This window comes from Anser anser (assembly GCF_964211835.1).
Source record: "Anser anser genome assembly, chromosome: 2".
Classification (NCBI taxonomy): domain Eukaryota; kingdom Metazoa; phylum Chordata; class Aves; order Anseriformes; family Anatidae; genus Anser; species Anser anser.
This window is the reverse complement of record NC_139721.1, coordinates 16,762,542-16,776,310: the sequence shown is the minus strand read 5'-3', so window position 1 is coordinate 16,776,310 and position 13,769 is coordinate 16,762,542. Positions and strand designations below refer to the sequence as shown.

Genomic DNA, 13,769 nt, shown 5'->3' with positions numbered 1-13,769 from the left:
AACAAAGCAACTATATTTCAAATATTTTATGTTTCAACAGAGTTCTATTCTGTTCATACAATAAACTATAAAGACTACTGCATCTATTTTTAAGGTACAAAAGTACAACAAAAGTTCAAGTGCTCTCAAGCAACTAAGCAACAAACAAGCTGTCATTAGTCTGAAGAAATGAAATAGACAGAGAGAAAGGGTAGTTCTGTACAATAGGGTATGCAGTCTGATTAGAAAGTACACGGCAAACTGAAATATGAGGCAAGACACCGAAAAATCCCACATTCAGTTACTTCATTATCTAGTTCTCTACGTCTGGCTATTACCAAAATTATCTCACTCTGTGATTGGGTGTCCCCTAACAGTACAGAAAAGACTCTGAAAATGAAAAATGACCTCCTAAAATTAAATAAGTAGAGAATGCCAGGCAGGAAAAAAAAAAAAAAAAAAGGAATGCAGTGTGGGGGAGGGGGGAATCATTCAGCAGAAATACTTCTACCTACTACGTCTGATGTAACTGACAGTATTTATTCTAACACTTAAAATCCGTTTTCCAAAATTAGACCACTTCAGGTTTATGTTCCCACTAAACTACACAATGGTCAAAAGTATTCAAAAACTAATTGAAATGGCTTATCGCTTTTGATTATGTGAAGAAAAATAAAATCCACAAGAAAATTAAGTCACTTCCTGAAAAAGCCCAAGCATATTATGGGAACATTTGAATATCACCATTCTCAAAGGGGAAACAGAGTGTTCCAACACAGTTTCAATACCATTAAATATTCTGACTGTACAGCAGTGCTTTTTCCCTCAGTTGCTTTTTCCACCTTTTTCCCTCGGTTGTTTTAACCTGACATGAACAGATCATCAGTGCAGTATATAACACTGGTTGGTGGTCATGAAACAGATATGCAGATTATGTATTACTGTTTTGACCTTATCAGAATGAAGTATCTTAGCTAAATTGAAGTCAGGAATAATTCAGTACATTTTTTCCTCTTCTACAAAGGAGTTGAAATTACTTACAGCCAGTGGTACATAAAACTTACTCTCTCTCTTTTGTAAACAATGAGCATGTGTAGAATATTAAACACATTAAAATGATTGAATGCAACTAAAATACTTGTGTTTTTCTTAAGAATAAGTAAGGAAGACACAACTATTAAATCATCAAAAAATTAGGAAGTACCCTATACTAGACCACAACATTAATTCCAGAATGAAAATACAGTCCATCAATTTAAACATTAGCATGGGTTACCATATTTTCAATTTTAACCTTAGCTCTGACTTTTTTTTTAAAGAATTATGCTCTTATTTGAGGTAGAAAACAATTAATTGAAACTTTAGAAATGGATCTTTCCAGTTCTATGTACAGTAACAGAACTAAATTAACATTCAACACTAGTTTTATTAAAACCTATAAATGAGAGAATTCTAAAAGTACATTTTAAAAGGGGAGGGAAATGAAATAGAGCAATATTTCTCCTCTGATTTGATTACAGAAAAAACAATGTCATTCTACGCACTGCCATTGTGTGGATAATAAAAGACATAAAAAGACATTAAAGACATACATAAAAGACATCTCAAGAGTGCAAAGGTGAAAAATCACCTGCTCAGAAAGTAAAGCTCAGTACAAGATGAAGCAGAGCTAAGAGACCCATGAGTATGAAACTCTGCTACAAACATTTACTTTTGGGACAATATACGAAATTTAAGTTCTTGTTATGCCTAGGGGAAAAAACTCCGATGAAAAGTTTCTTTCTATGAAAAGATTCCCTTTTTCTCTATCCACTGCTAAATCAGGTAGCTATCTGGGCTGTATTTTGACAATAGGACTTCAGAGTCTAAAAAAGGCCATGAATTTACAACACTGAGAATTAGATGTCTGTCATTAAAAACAAACAAACAAACAAAAAACCCCAACACCACAACAAAAAAAGCAATTACCAAACAAACAAAAAGCTTGTACTCTGCCAAATAAATTAACAATGCAACTAGCAACTTCTTTATATGACCTTCTATTTTATATTACAACCTCTTCACTGGCTGTAACTCAAGTGATGCGGCACTTCAATTTCTCTCAGGGAATCTCAAGATCCCATGAATGTGGTCGTATTAAACTTCGCTTCATGTGAAATCCCATCTGAGATTAAGACAACTACATTTGCATGTCCATACTTGCCCTAGGTGTAAAAACTCATATTATAATCAATGGAAATTAATCAGTGTAGTCAGTAAAATACAGTGTTTTAATCCATCTCAAAGAACAAGCCTTGGACAGGATATAACACCTGCCTAAATGCTGTTAGTTGCCATTTTACATGTTCTTTGATGTCTTCCAGTTCCTGTGCCAGAAGGGTATGGTCTCCTGTAAATTCTAATTTGTTAATGCTATGCAGATGTGTCATTTACTGTAGAGCATCTCTAGAGCATCTCTACCTAGCCCCTCCCATATGGTCGTCTGTGTAACTCTGTAACCTGTACTGGCAGTAGGTTGACCTTCCCAAAGCATGGGGGTTAATCTTCCCTAAGTTGCCTATATGTAATTTGGTTTGGTCCAAATTTTGGTCCAATTTTGATACTTCATAACACACTGCTTTTATAATATCTTGCTTCATCTCCAAATGCCAGAAAAGCACGTGCACTTCTGTCAGCACCATAAGGATACCTTATATACCCTATCTCATATGTCAGTGCACATATATCTGTGGAAAGATGAATTGTGTCCAGATTTAGTAGGTATTTAGAGAAAACCTATAGATGATAAAACAGAGGTATCTACATTTTGATGTAGATGTCTTGGAGCTGGATCCCACCTACAACCTTGTCATAATTGCTGAGTCTTCCAGCAGAAGTATTGTGTACTGTTAGTTGCAACAGGTTTTGAGATAAGTAAAGACAAATTGCATTTAAGTTGTTAGATGTTCTGAAAAAAATGATAAAGATGGTTTTCCCCTTCTGGCAACTCTAGCCAAAATGTTCTGAGGCAGATTAGTACTATTTACTTTGGAGTAAGAAGTTCTTTACTCAGCTGCCAATTGCTTCAAATTATCTCTCAAAGCAAAACAAACAAAAAGTCTAGCTCCATAAATCATTTCTGAATGAAGACAGATTTCTGTTCATATGCATAATAACACAAAGAAAAAAGAACAACAGAGTATCAAACAGTGAAAGGTTGGGTGTCAGTTTTCTCCATATTGGACACATTGAAAGTGCTGGCATTCACCTTATTCAGCTCCACTTAGCTCACTGTCAAGTTTTAGGCAGAGTAACCATTTGGATGCTTTTCACACATGAGAATGACAGCTAAATTTTATCCTATTCTGAAAAGCTCATGGATATGTTTCATCCCTTCATCTGTATTTTCCTATACGCAAAGATCCTTAATAGAATGCAGACATGATTGTGTACTCAATTGACATATTTGATACTATTTTGTTCTTGAGTATTATTTTGTATATGGCCTAAACATTGCAACTGAATTACTACACATAAGAAAGGGGGAAGAAAGTCTAAGTAGTTAGGAAGTTGATTTCACAAGTGAGATGAACAGCAAGTACAGGGCTACCACTGGAACCTTCCAAAGTTTTAAAGGATTAGAAAGAAAGAGAGGATGCTGGATCTCAAAAGAAAGCAAAGTTACAGAGTCTTAAAGTAATGTTTATCTATCAGAAAATGGAGAATTCTTTTCCAAAAGCCCTTTCAGAATCAAGGTATGCTTGACATAAAGAATATTGAAGTTTGTGTACTCCCATCTATAAGACTAGAACCTGTGAAGCTACCTTAATCCCTTCTGCCTACTTGGATAGCATTATGGATTCATACATAAGTGATGGGGTGCAAAAGTAGCCAACAGAAAATAGCAAGCACAAGGAAATTTTATAGGAACAGTGAATGGACGGAGTAAAAAAGAACAACTAATTTTAAAAACAGCAAAAGAGGATTACCAGTGCTGAGAAAAATTGCAGCAGCAGCTTCAGGAAGATCCAAAAGGCTTTGGCTGTAGTTCAGTAAACAATTTCTAACTCAAAAGGAGTTTTAACAAAGCAGTAAGGATAGAAAACACCAAGATCAAAAAGGTTTATTTTGTTTCATTTCAATAAAACAACTAATAAGTTTTTGTAGATTGTATTGGGTATAAATGGCAAAGTTTTGGTAACAGGGGGGTTGCATTTGTGACTTTTATGACAGAAAGTCAGGGGCTGCCCCATGCAGGTCACAGCCAGTTCCAGCTGGCTCTGCAGTAGACCCACAACAAGACACAGCTGAGCCCTTCAGGGGGAGTTTGTTGTACCTGTGCAAAAACATATTGAAGAAAAGGGAGTAAGCACTGATATAAAGGAACAAGACTAGAGAAAGAGGAAGTGGTCTGTGGCAGAATGGTAATACCCCAAAGGCACTGTATCCCGTGGATAATCTATGATGGAGCATGTACTTCCCTAAAGAGGCTGTAGCCAGATGTTTGCCCTGAGAGAGGAAATGAGTAAGAAGGAATGCATGTCAGAAGAAGAAAGTGAGAAAGGAGGAGCATGAGAAACAAACTGCTATGCTCTGGTTCCAACCTTCAACAGTGCCCATGAACTCACAGAAGAGACTTAGATGTACGTAATGTGTAGATAAGTGGAGGAGGAATGACAGGTGTCTGGAGCGAACGTAAGCCTGCAAAAGGAGGAGGAGAAGTGTTTTCTCTAGCTATTTAAATGCATCTTTGTTTCCTAACACCCAAGCCAGTAACTAAATGTTCTAAAGTCAAATTCCCCAAGTCAAATCTGTTTTGACCATGATGATAATTGACAAATGATATTCTGTATCTTTGTTTCAACCCACACGTTTTCTGGCTCCTATTCTCCCTATTTTCTGCCTTATTCTAAAGCAGGGCAAGAAAGAAGTGAGCAAGTGGCTTTGTGGGTGCTTTGCCGCCAGTCAGGGTCAACCCACCTCACAAATATATTAGCACAAAATATGCAGTTGTGCAAACAACAGCAAGCCAAGGAAGTGATTAGGTGAAAGGAGTGTTGAAGTGCCAAGCAGTGATGAAATAGGACAATTATGTAGTGTTTTGAAGTTCACAATTTGAAATCTTTCTTTAGAAAGAGGCAACAATGGAATAAAGAAAGCTAAAGTAGATGAAGTGGTAAGAAATTACTAGTTCTAGGTACCGAAGGAAGCCAGAAAAAAAAAAGTTAAATTAATATTCATCTTAACTAAGCAGGTGAAAGAGTGTGTTTTTGCAATGAAGTTATTAAAGCATTAAAAAAAGAATAAGGTAATAATTTAATATATTGAGGGTATTATCAGACATGCTCTCAAAAGCGAAGTGGACATCTCCTGACACATCTCCTGACAAGAAAAACTTTCTCATCTATCTGTATCACACTGCCCTTTGGAATAATTGTTTCTGATTTTATTAATCATCTTCCTTTGTGACAACTTATGTCAATATACCAGTGAAATTAGTGACTGAAAACTGTCTTTACAAAAGGGCTTAAAGTTGCCTCTGATAAAATTAAGGTTTTGCTTCTTAAAAATAAACAAATTGTGTATATACTTTTTGATTTCTAAACTTATGAAATATTTTTAGTATGTTTACTTCCTTTCCTTACACTCTCTCCTACAGTCTACATCATCTCAGAAACCACTCATCCCTATTACCTCACCTTACATATTTCATTTTCTACTGTCAAGTTCAATTTGTAATGATCATATCTGCTTGAGTATGAACACTTAGTGCTTTTGCATGCTGAAATTACTGTCCATGTATCAGTTTCTTTCAAAAAGCTGTAAAAGATATTTTCTTAATTTCTTCATACTGCAGCCTTTCACAACTAAGTATATAGTACACTTTAATATACATTCAGAAGTACATCATTAAAAATTAAATGAGCAAAACAATAATAAGAATTCTATAACATAATCGCTACAAACTTAGGCATATTATTTAGGTGGTGAAGAGAAACTTCAGTTACACAGCATATTCAAATTTCTGAAACCTGCCCATTAAAGTATTTTATGTGACTTGCCGAAAACATTCTGAAACTAAACAAAAGTCTATTTTCCTTCATAAGCTAGCACTTCACACTTCTGGCAGGAATGTAAGTGAGCATGTCATCTTAGATGTAGTTCGTTCTCCATAACTCAAAACTAAACATCTGCTCAATCCAAATTACAATCTGCCAAAATATTTATCATATTGTTTCTCAGTTGTTGAGTAGGATCTAACACAAAATTTCTACTTGTTTTCAACAGTCCCATAAGCTAGGTATCTTCCAGTAAAGTATGTGGTTTATTGTATTGGGTGCCATGAAAAAGATGTCAGTGCCTTTTCATAATAGTTACAGAAGCTTTGCCTACAGTAAGAAGGCTCCTTTTGACTGAAGTCACTTACAGTACACATAAAAAAATCTCGGAGTCTAAATACAGGTAAACATATTTGCTTAATTAGTAATCAAATTCTACTGTGTTCTTGTATAGAATGTATTATTTGAGGCAATCACAGTACTAAAAAGTTAAAGGATAAATTATATGAAAAAAAAAAAAGTTTAATATTTTGTTAGCTGCAATTTTTACCACATTAGTTGATTAATTTTACCAGATTCTGCAAACATTTATGTAGCTAATATTTCCTATGCTGAATTAGAATGGAGAAATGTAAAAGAAATTCCTTAACTAAGTCTCATAAATAGGAGTGCTGTGATTTATTTTTTCAACACATAAACGGAAAAGCTAAGAGCCCAAAAAGAGCTGTTGTTCCCTGAAGATCCATAGATAGACCATAGATACTGAAAGATATTATTTACAGTAATGTTTGTGAAAAAGCAGGCAGTATTACAATACATTAATGAAGCATAGTTTTTATCAGCACTTCATCATGATAATGATCTTGCTCCAAATGGTGATACTCCCAAGTTAATGCTTCAAATGTTTTCACTCTTATCCTAAATTATGCTTGTTCATAAAAACAGTGGATAAGAATCTTACAGGTTAATTGAACCCTTAATAGCACAATACATTCATAAATAGGTAGTAAGAGATAATAGTGATGAAATGCCACATTTGTAAATGGAAACTTATTCACTGTTTTACAAACATGATTTACAAGATCATAGAGGCAAACACATATTTTAATAATGAAAACCATCATTTCTGCATGTGTTTTGCAATCTCGTTCAGAAACCAGGACCATTTTAAAAGTTAAGTACTGCACAAGGGAGAGTGAAATAGATATCTGCTGTAATGTTATATTTATACACTATATATATACACACTACTCATACTCTAATACACTGTAATTTGGTAAATCACACAGCTGATTTCATCGTTTATGTAAATACAAACTACACCTTTATAGGGATTTTTTTTCTTAATGTAAAATAGACCTTCCCATTTCCTCCATGACTTCAAGCTTTTTTTTTTTTAAGTAAAAACAACAACACAAACAAATGTATTTATATAAACGTACCTTGGTAGTGAGCACTAAATCCACGGTATCGATGATTGCTGTCTGTTACAAAATGTAGTCTGAGCCAATTTTTGTTGCTGATAACTGGAGGAGGTATATTCATGCCAGAGAGCCTAAATCAAAATAAATAAATATTAATAAAAGATAAAATAAAAAATATCAAGGCTGGAGATCAGTACATTTTTATAAAGCTGTGATAAAGGTCTTGTATGGAAACTTTTTTTCTTTTTTAAATACACATGCAATTCATAGTAGTGGTGTGTGAGACTTTATATACCTTTGAATAATATGACAAGTGTGAACAGACAACATCGTCCACTCTGCATGACAAAAATCAGCGCTAATCTGGAAACCGTACAGTCACGCTACTGATCAGGCACAGCATTATCATGACACTCAGGCTAGAAAGATTTTGCGTCTATCTAGGTCAGTGGACAAGTTAGGCAGAACATTGCTCTGGGCAGCAGGAAAGGTATTGCACCCTGTGACTTTCACGTTCAAGATATGGCACAGGAGAGCTTAAATCATGCAGACCACTGAAAACTGTAAAACAGACACATTTTTCAAGGTTTAATATTTCTCTAAATTCAGGGAACAACAGAAGTAACTGTCACTCTGTGGCTTCAGTGAATATGCAAACCACTTATTAGAAGTAAAAGAAGGGAATTGTAGTGTATTGACCCCATCCATCAGCCAAACACCACAGACCTGCTGTTCACTTGTTCCCCTTCCCCTCACAGCAGGACAGGGGAGAGAACAGGAAGAACGAAATCAAGAAAACTCATCAGTTGAGATAAATACAGCTTAAAAACCAGCTTAATAACTCAAGGAGAAAGGGAGGAAAAATCCAATGATACAAAAGCAATCACTCTCCACATTCCAGTGTCAAGACCTAGCCAGTCTTCCAGCAATATCTACCTGCCCTCAAAGCCCCCTCCCCTCAATTTTTATTGCTGACCACAATGTTGTATGGATGGAATATCCCTAAGATCAGTTTGGGTCCCCTCTTCAGCTTTTGTACCCTTCCAGCATCTTGCCCTTGCCACAGCCTACTCGCTGTGGGGGCAGACAGATAAAAAGAGAAAGCCTCGACGTTGTGCAGGCACTGCTCAGTAACAGCCAGAACACTGGGGTGTTAGCAGCTCTGTTTTCGTCACAAACCCAAGCTACAGAACCATATAGGCTGTTATGAAGAAAATTAACTCAAAAGAAGCCAGGCCCTGCATAGAAACTATTTTTTGTTGTCGTTTTTCTTGCTTTTCTGATTTTAATGTTAGGACGTTATTACAATTACTGTAGTCTTTCATCTTGACTTGCTCATTATGAAGGTCTGAATTAGAGGTAATGGGGTTTTGTGTTTTGTTGTTGTATTGTTTTGCTTTCTTGTTTTGTTTTTATTAGATGAGGTGAATGTCAAAAGGTGAATAAGCTTTTGATAAAAAAAGTCCAACAAATCAGTAATCCAAGATATTTTTCTTACTAAAGCAGAAAGAAAAATCACATCTTCAGGATTTCAATATCTAGGTCCCACCTAGGTCCTTCCATTTTATTTCTAAACAGAGCTCTTGCTGTAGTTAGAAAGAAAAGCTAGCCATTTTATGTTCAGACATTGTGGATTCCCCTTCTATGTTTAAAAAAAAATCTATAATGAAACAGGTCACAAAGCTATTCAGGCAATCTACTAGTGAGATTCGGTTTTAGTAATTTCTTGCTTTTACAGAGAACTTTTCATCTAACCTTTAAAGTGGCTTTGCAAAGTACAATAATGTCATTATCAGTATTTTTATCTCCATTTTACAGACAGAAAAAATCATGCACAGGGAGGAAACTACTTCAGTCACCTAGCAAGCCAGCAACTAAAAGAAAACTGTAAGAAAGAATCTGCAAGTTCTGAGCTCTGGCTTTTACAACTTTGTGGTAAAGTTAGATGACTACAACGATAATTTTAACAAATATGAGCAACACACTCAATACTAACAGGGAAAACATCTTTTGTCATAACAAAACATCTAACCAACTAAATAAAATACTCCATGTCAGTCTGTGTCAATGTATTTTCCTTAGATATCTCAGTTTCTTTAAACAGTATTTCAGAAAATAAAGATTACATTAATTGTCTGGACTATCACCAGTAATAGAGCAAAACTTTGACCTCACAGAACACTGGCCTCCTCTAAACTTCCATTCTTTTCATCACTAATGTCAGTGTATATTTTTGACTCACAATAGCATTTGCCCATCTGTATTTCCAACCCCAGAGTCATTTTGTGCATTAATATTTGTTTTAAGCTTTGGAATCATATTGTAATAGCATTATGCAACAACACAGCTAGCTGAAATAGTGAAGAAAATTAACAGTAAAATCAAGAAAGTAAAGGCAAATCTCTGAGGACCAAATTTTTGCTTTTGGCTTCTTTGTCCTTATACAATTCCTAAACCTAATTTTAATTTTAGCTCTGACTTGGAGCTGTTAAGCTTTAGCTGATCAGCTTAGGCTCTGAAAACTAATGCTTTTTAGATGCAGAAGACTGGATTTGATTTCTGCTTGTGACAACCAACACAGGGAAACTGGGTTCAATCGATAGTAGTCTCTCCTCTAACACATTATTTTAATGTAACACATACTTCACTCTAAAGGGCAATATTACTTACTTGCTAAATGCCTTCCTAGCTTCCTTAAAGGGAAAGCGTTCCTTTCATTTTATGACTTGAGGTAAACCCAAGTAAGTAAGCTTTTATACAAATCTCCCCTTCCCCAATGTGCTTAAGGGCTAGGGGAGAGGTGGCTAAGAGCCAAGAAAACAAACTGGAAATATCAATAAATAGCTTCTACAGAAGAAACTTGTTTCATAGAAAACATGTTAGAGCTTTCATAAATTCTTTCCATTAGTAGTCTGCTTTATTAAAAATGATACATTGTAAGATATGTGATAGCTTTGAAAAACACAGCCAAGAAAATTTATCTATTTTATAGATTTAAAAAAAAAAAAAAAAAAAACAATTAAAAATTTAGCTAGAGATTTTGGTTTAAATTGGAAACTACATTCTTAACCTTGGGTCATGATCCTCTTGCTATAAAATCCATTTTTCCATGGTTTTATTACTTTAGAATTATCTGTGGATGAGTAGTACAAGAACATTTGCAAAAGTTGAAAGGTGTTGATTAGCCTATTCTAAAACTAATTGAACCATTCCTTCAAAGAGAAAACCCAGGACATTTTCTTCAAACTTTTTTCTCCCTACTATGTAGGACTGAACAAAATAGCATTTTCTCTTGTACTCAACAATGGTCCTCAAAAAATTATGGCAAACAAAGTAGGTTTTTCTTCTTATCCTACATATTACAGATAAGACAGAAGCCTAGATCTGTTCTCAACACTCATTTTTCTCATTATTTCATTAGTGTGTACATCGTTTCTGCATGAGGAAGTGGTTCTGATTTCTCTATATTATTACAGCTTTGGCTGAAAACTGTGCTGGGGTGGATAGGAAAGCGACCTTCATAGCACTGAAAGGAATTGCTTGCAGTCTCAGGGTAAAACCAATTTCTTTTGGGGGTCAGCTTTAAGGAATTTGCTTGGCTCTACCATTATTCAATTCCAGATTTTGAATCGGTTTAGTTATTGTTATGGACAATGATCAAGGTACATTTGAAGTCAACTGTATTCACAGTGAAACAAGTAATTTAGAACTGAAGAAAAATAAAAAGTACCCCTTAAAAATGTCTAATAAGCTTTTGTAGGTGATATTGTTTTGTAAGGAAGACTTTTGAAAGAAAAACAACTTGGAGGTGGTGGTGTTCCTTACATCTTTTTACAACCAAGCTATCTGAAAATGGAAGTTATTTTAAGACTATTTCCCAAATTTCTGAAACTGTTTTTTTTTTCTGAATTTCTTTTCTGAATTTTCTGAATTTCTTTTCTGAATTATTTTTTCCCTTTTTTTCTGAATTTCTTTTTCTGATCTTTTTTTTCTGAATTTCTTTCCCTCAGGGACTATCATATCTGACAAAATGCCTGACTGCCACAACTTATTATTTAAGGGCCTGCAAATACTTGCTTTAGAATGTTTTTATACTATGGAAACCCACTAAGTGGTTTTACTCATTTCAGATGCGGAACATATGGAATCTAACTTTTTTCCAGCTTAATCAATTTACTTAAAATCCTAGATCCAAGGAATTTGGATGTCTGTTTAAAAAAATAAAAAATAAAAATGGATGATTGTTTAAAAACAGAATTTAAGAAAAAATAGTGCTATAAAATTGCAAAAGGATATGTTTAGTGGATAAATCCATGGTGAGTGCATAAGCAAGTTTTTATAGAAGTATTTATACCTCTTTCTGGTGTTCCCCCCCCCCCCTCGTCTCTGCCCCATGGAACTTCCAGTCATTTCTGCATAAACCTGAAGAAAACCAAAGAACAATGGTTTTATACTAGTTGGTATAAATCTAGATCTAATATTCTGTGTACTCCTCTGATAGGTTTAAGCCAGTAATACTGTTCCTAGAACAAAGTATGCAAAACATGATCAGAAACACCAGTTATGATGCCTCTTGTTTTGTGTAATTTAGTTATTTATTTTGATTTTTGGCTTTTGTTTGTTTGTTTTTTAATATACATTTCCAATTAAGAAGTTACATCCCTTCTTCAGGAAACTGAGGATGTCAGTTTAATACTTGTTTCAGGCAAAGGGATAAAGGGATGGGAAATTCAAAATGTCATCTAAGTTCATTATCCTCGACACAAGACAGCATGTATAGGAAGAGGCAGTTTCTATACAAATACATGTATAATTTATGTGCACTTTCTACCATTTGTATTACTAAAATGATCATTCTGCTGAAAGGATCAAGGTATTCATCAAGCAAGAAGGAAAATGAAACTTACTCTAGCCTGTAAAGGTTAGACTGCAGGCAGATGACAAAGACAGCAAACTTCCACTTTTGAACTTTGAACCCTCTTTCAAAATTGTTTATGACTTTTGACACCCAAGTTCCCCAAAGAAACCAGATCATAATGGTACATGCAGACTCTGGCAGACAGATTCCAACTCCAAAGTCCTACAGCAATCATTTGTGTAAGCAGAGCATTCTTCTTGGCTTGTGTTAATGGTGAAAGACTCATTTTTGCATTAATGAATTCTACCTTCATCATTTTATTTTTTAAAAATTCTAGTATCGAATTAGTATTTGTGATATTAAATTGTGACAGTCAGTACGCTCTACTGAAATGTAGTACTTTGAAACCTTTAACTAAAGCCAAAGAAGCAGTCTGCTTATATTGTTTATTGGCCAGTCAACAGCGTAGCTCTTTTGGCTCTTTTTTTTTTTTTCTTATTTGTTGCCCAGTAATTACCATTTTATTTATTTATTTATTTATTTATTTATTTATTTTCTCTGAACCACTTGAAATTCCATGAAGTTATATTCAGCACTGGTGTCCAGAATTTCATGAAAACAAACAAAACCAGATGAATTTCCTTTTCTGGTTAGCTTTATTATATGGTGTGTTGTTCTAGCTAGTTATTAAAATGCATTTGAACACTTCTTTGTACTGATTAAAGTTAGAACAGTACTATACCACGTATTCAGCATAGAAGCCAGAAGCCTACACATTCAGATTAGGAAACACGAAATCCTTCTGCATTATCACTGTATATGTGAGCATGAAACACTTTCTAAAGGCCATAAAATGACTTAAGTTGTTACAAATATATTGTTATAAATGTAAGACATATACTTTAATTTGATGCTTGGTTTTTGGAAGGTAGAGGTTTAATTAGCTGTCCTTTTTGGTACACCTATTTCTCTGTACAATAGTTACCTAATGATACAAGACAAAACAGCACTTTCATTTAAATTCTCACCCCTGTAACTAACTTCTATGCAGTATAGAAGTAACAACATTTCACTGCTTACATATATGAGAATAAAATTATTACTGAAAGAAGTCTTACTAAGCAATTGAAACAAAAATAAAGCTGTACATCACATCTTAGCACCTACTTGACTAGTATATATTCTGCCTATAACAAGGTTTCTGTCTTAGTAATCAAAAAAACATGTAAAAATAAACTGCAAGTTTATAGTCCAAGGCACGAGAAAATTATACCCTAACTGAATATGCTCATGGAAAAACAGTAGTTTTAATTTTAAAATATCTAATATATAGTTAAATTTGTCTATGAAGTTAATGATTCAATAACACATTTATCCCTGACAGCTATGGGTTATACTTAAGATGATTCTAAGTAAGCATGTACTTATATTGGCTGAGTTCTAACTAAATTCACAATTCCTAAAATCTGA

General features: G+C 34.4%; 1 protein-coding gene across 5 annotated transcripts in view; it reads right to left on the bottom strand.

Moving 5' to 3' along the window:
- CSMD3 (CUB and Sushi multiple domains 3) overlaps window positions 1–13,769 on the bottom strand; it is a 1,012,063-nt gene that overhangs the window by 457,474 nt on the left and 540,820 nt on the right. For all 5 annotated transcript variants that reach the window (XM_083827432.1, XM_083827428.1, XM_083827429.1 and 2 more), the window contains one exon: window positions 7,460–7,572. In XM_083827432.1, coding sequence (XP_083683558.1) covers window positions 7,460–7,562 — 103 coding nt within the window. In that variant the 5' untranslated portion in view covers window positions 7,563–7,572. The remainder of the gene's footprint in view (window positions 1–7,459; window positions 7,573–13,769) is intronic.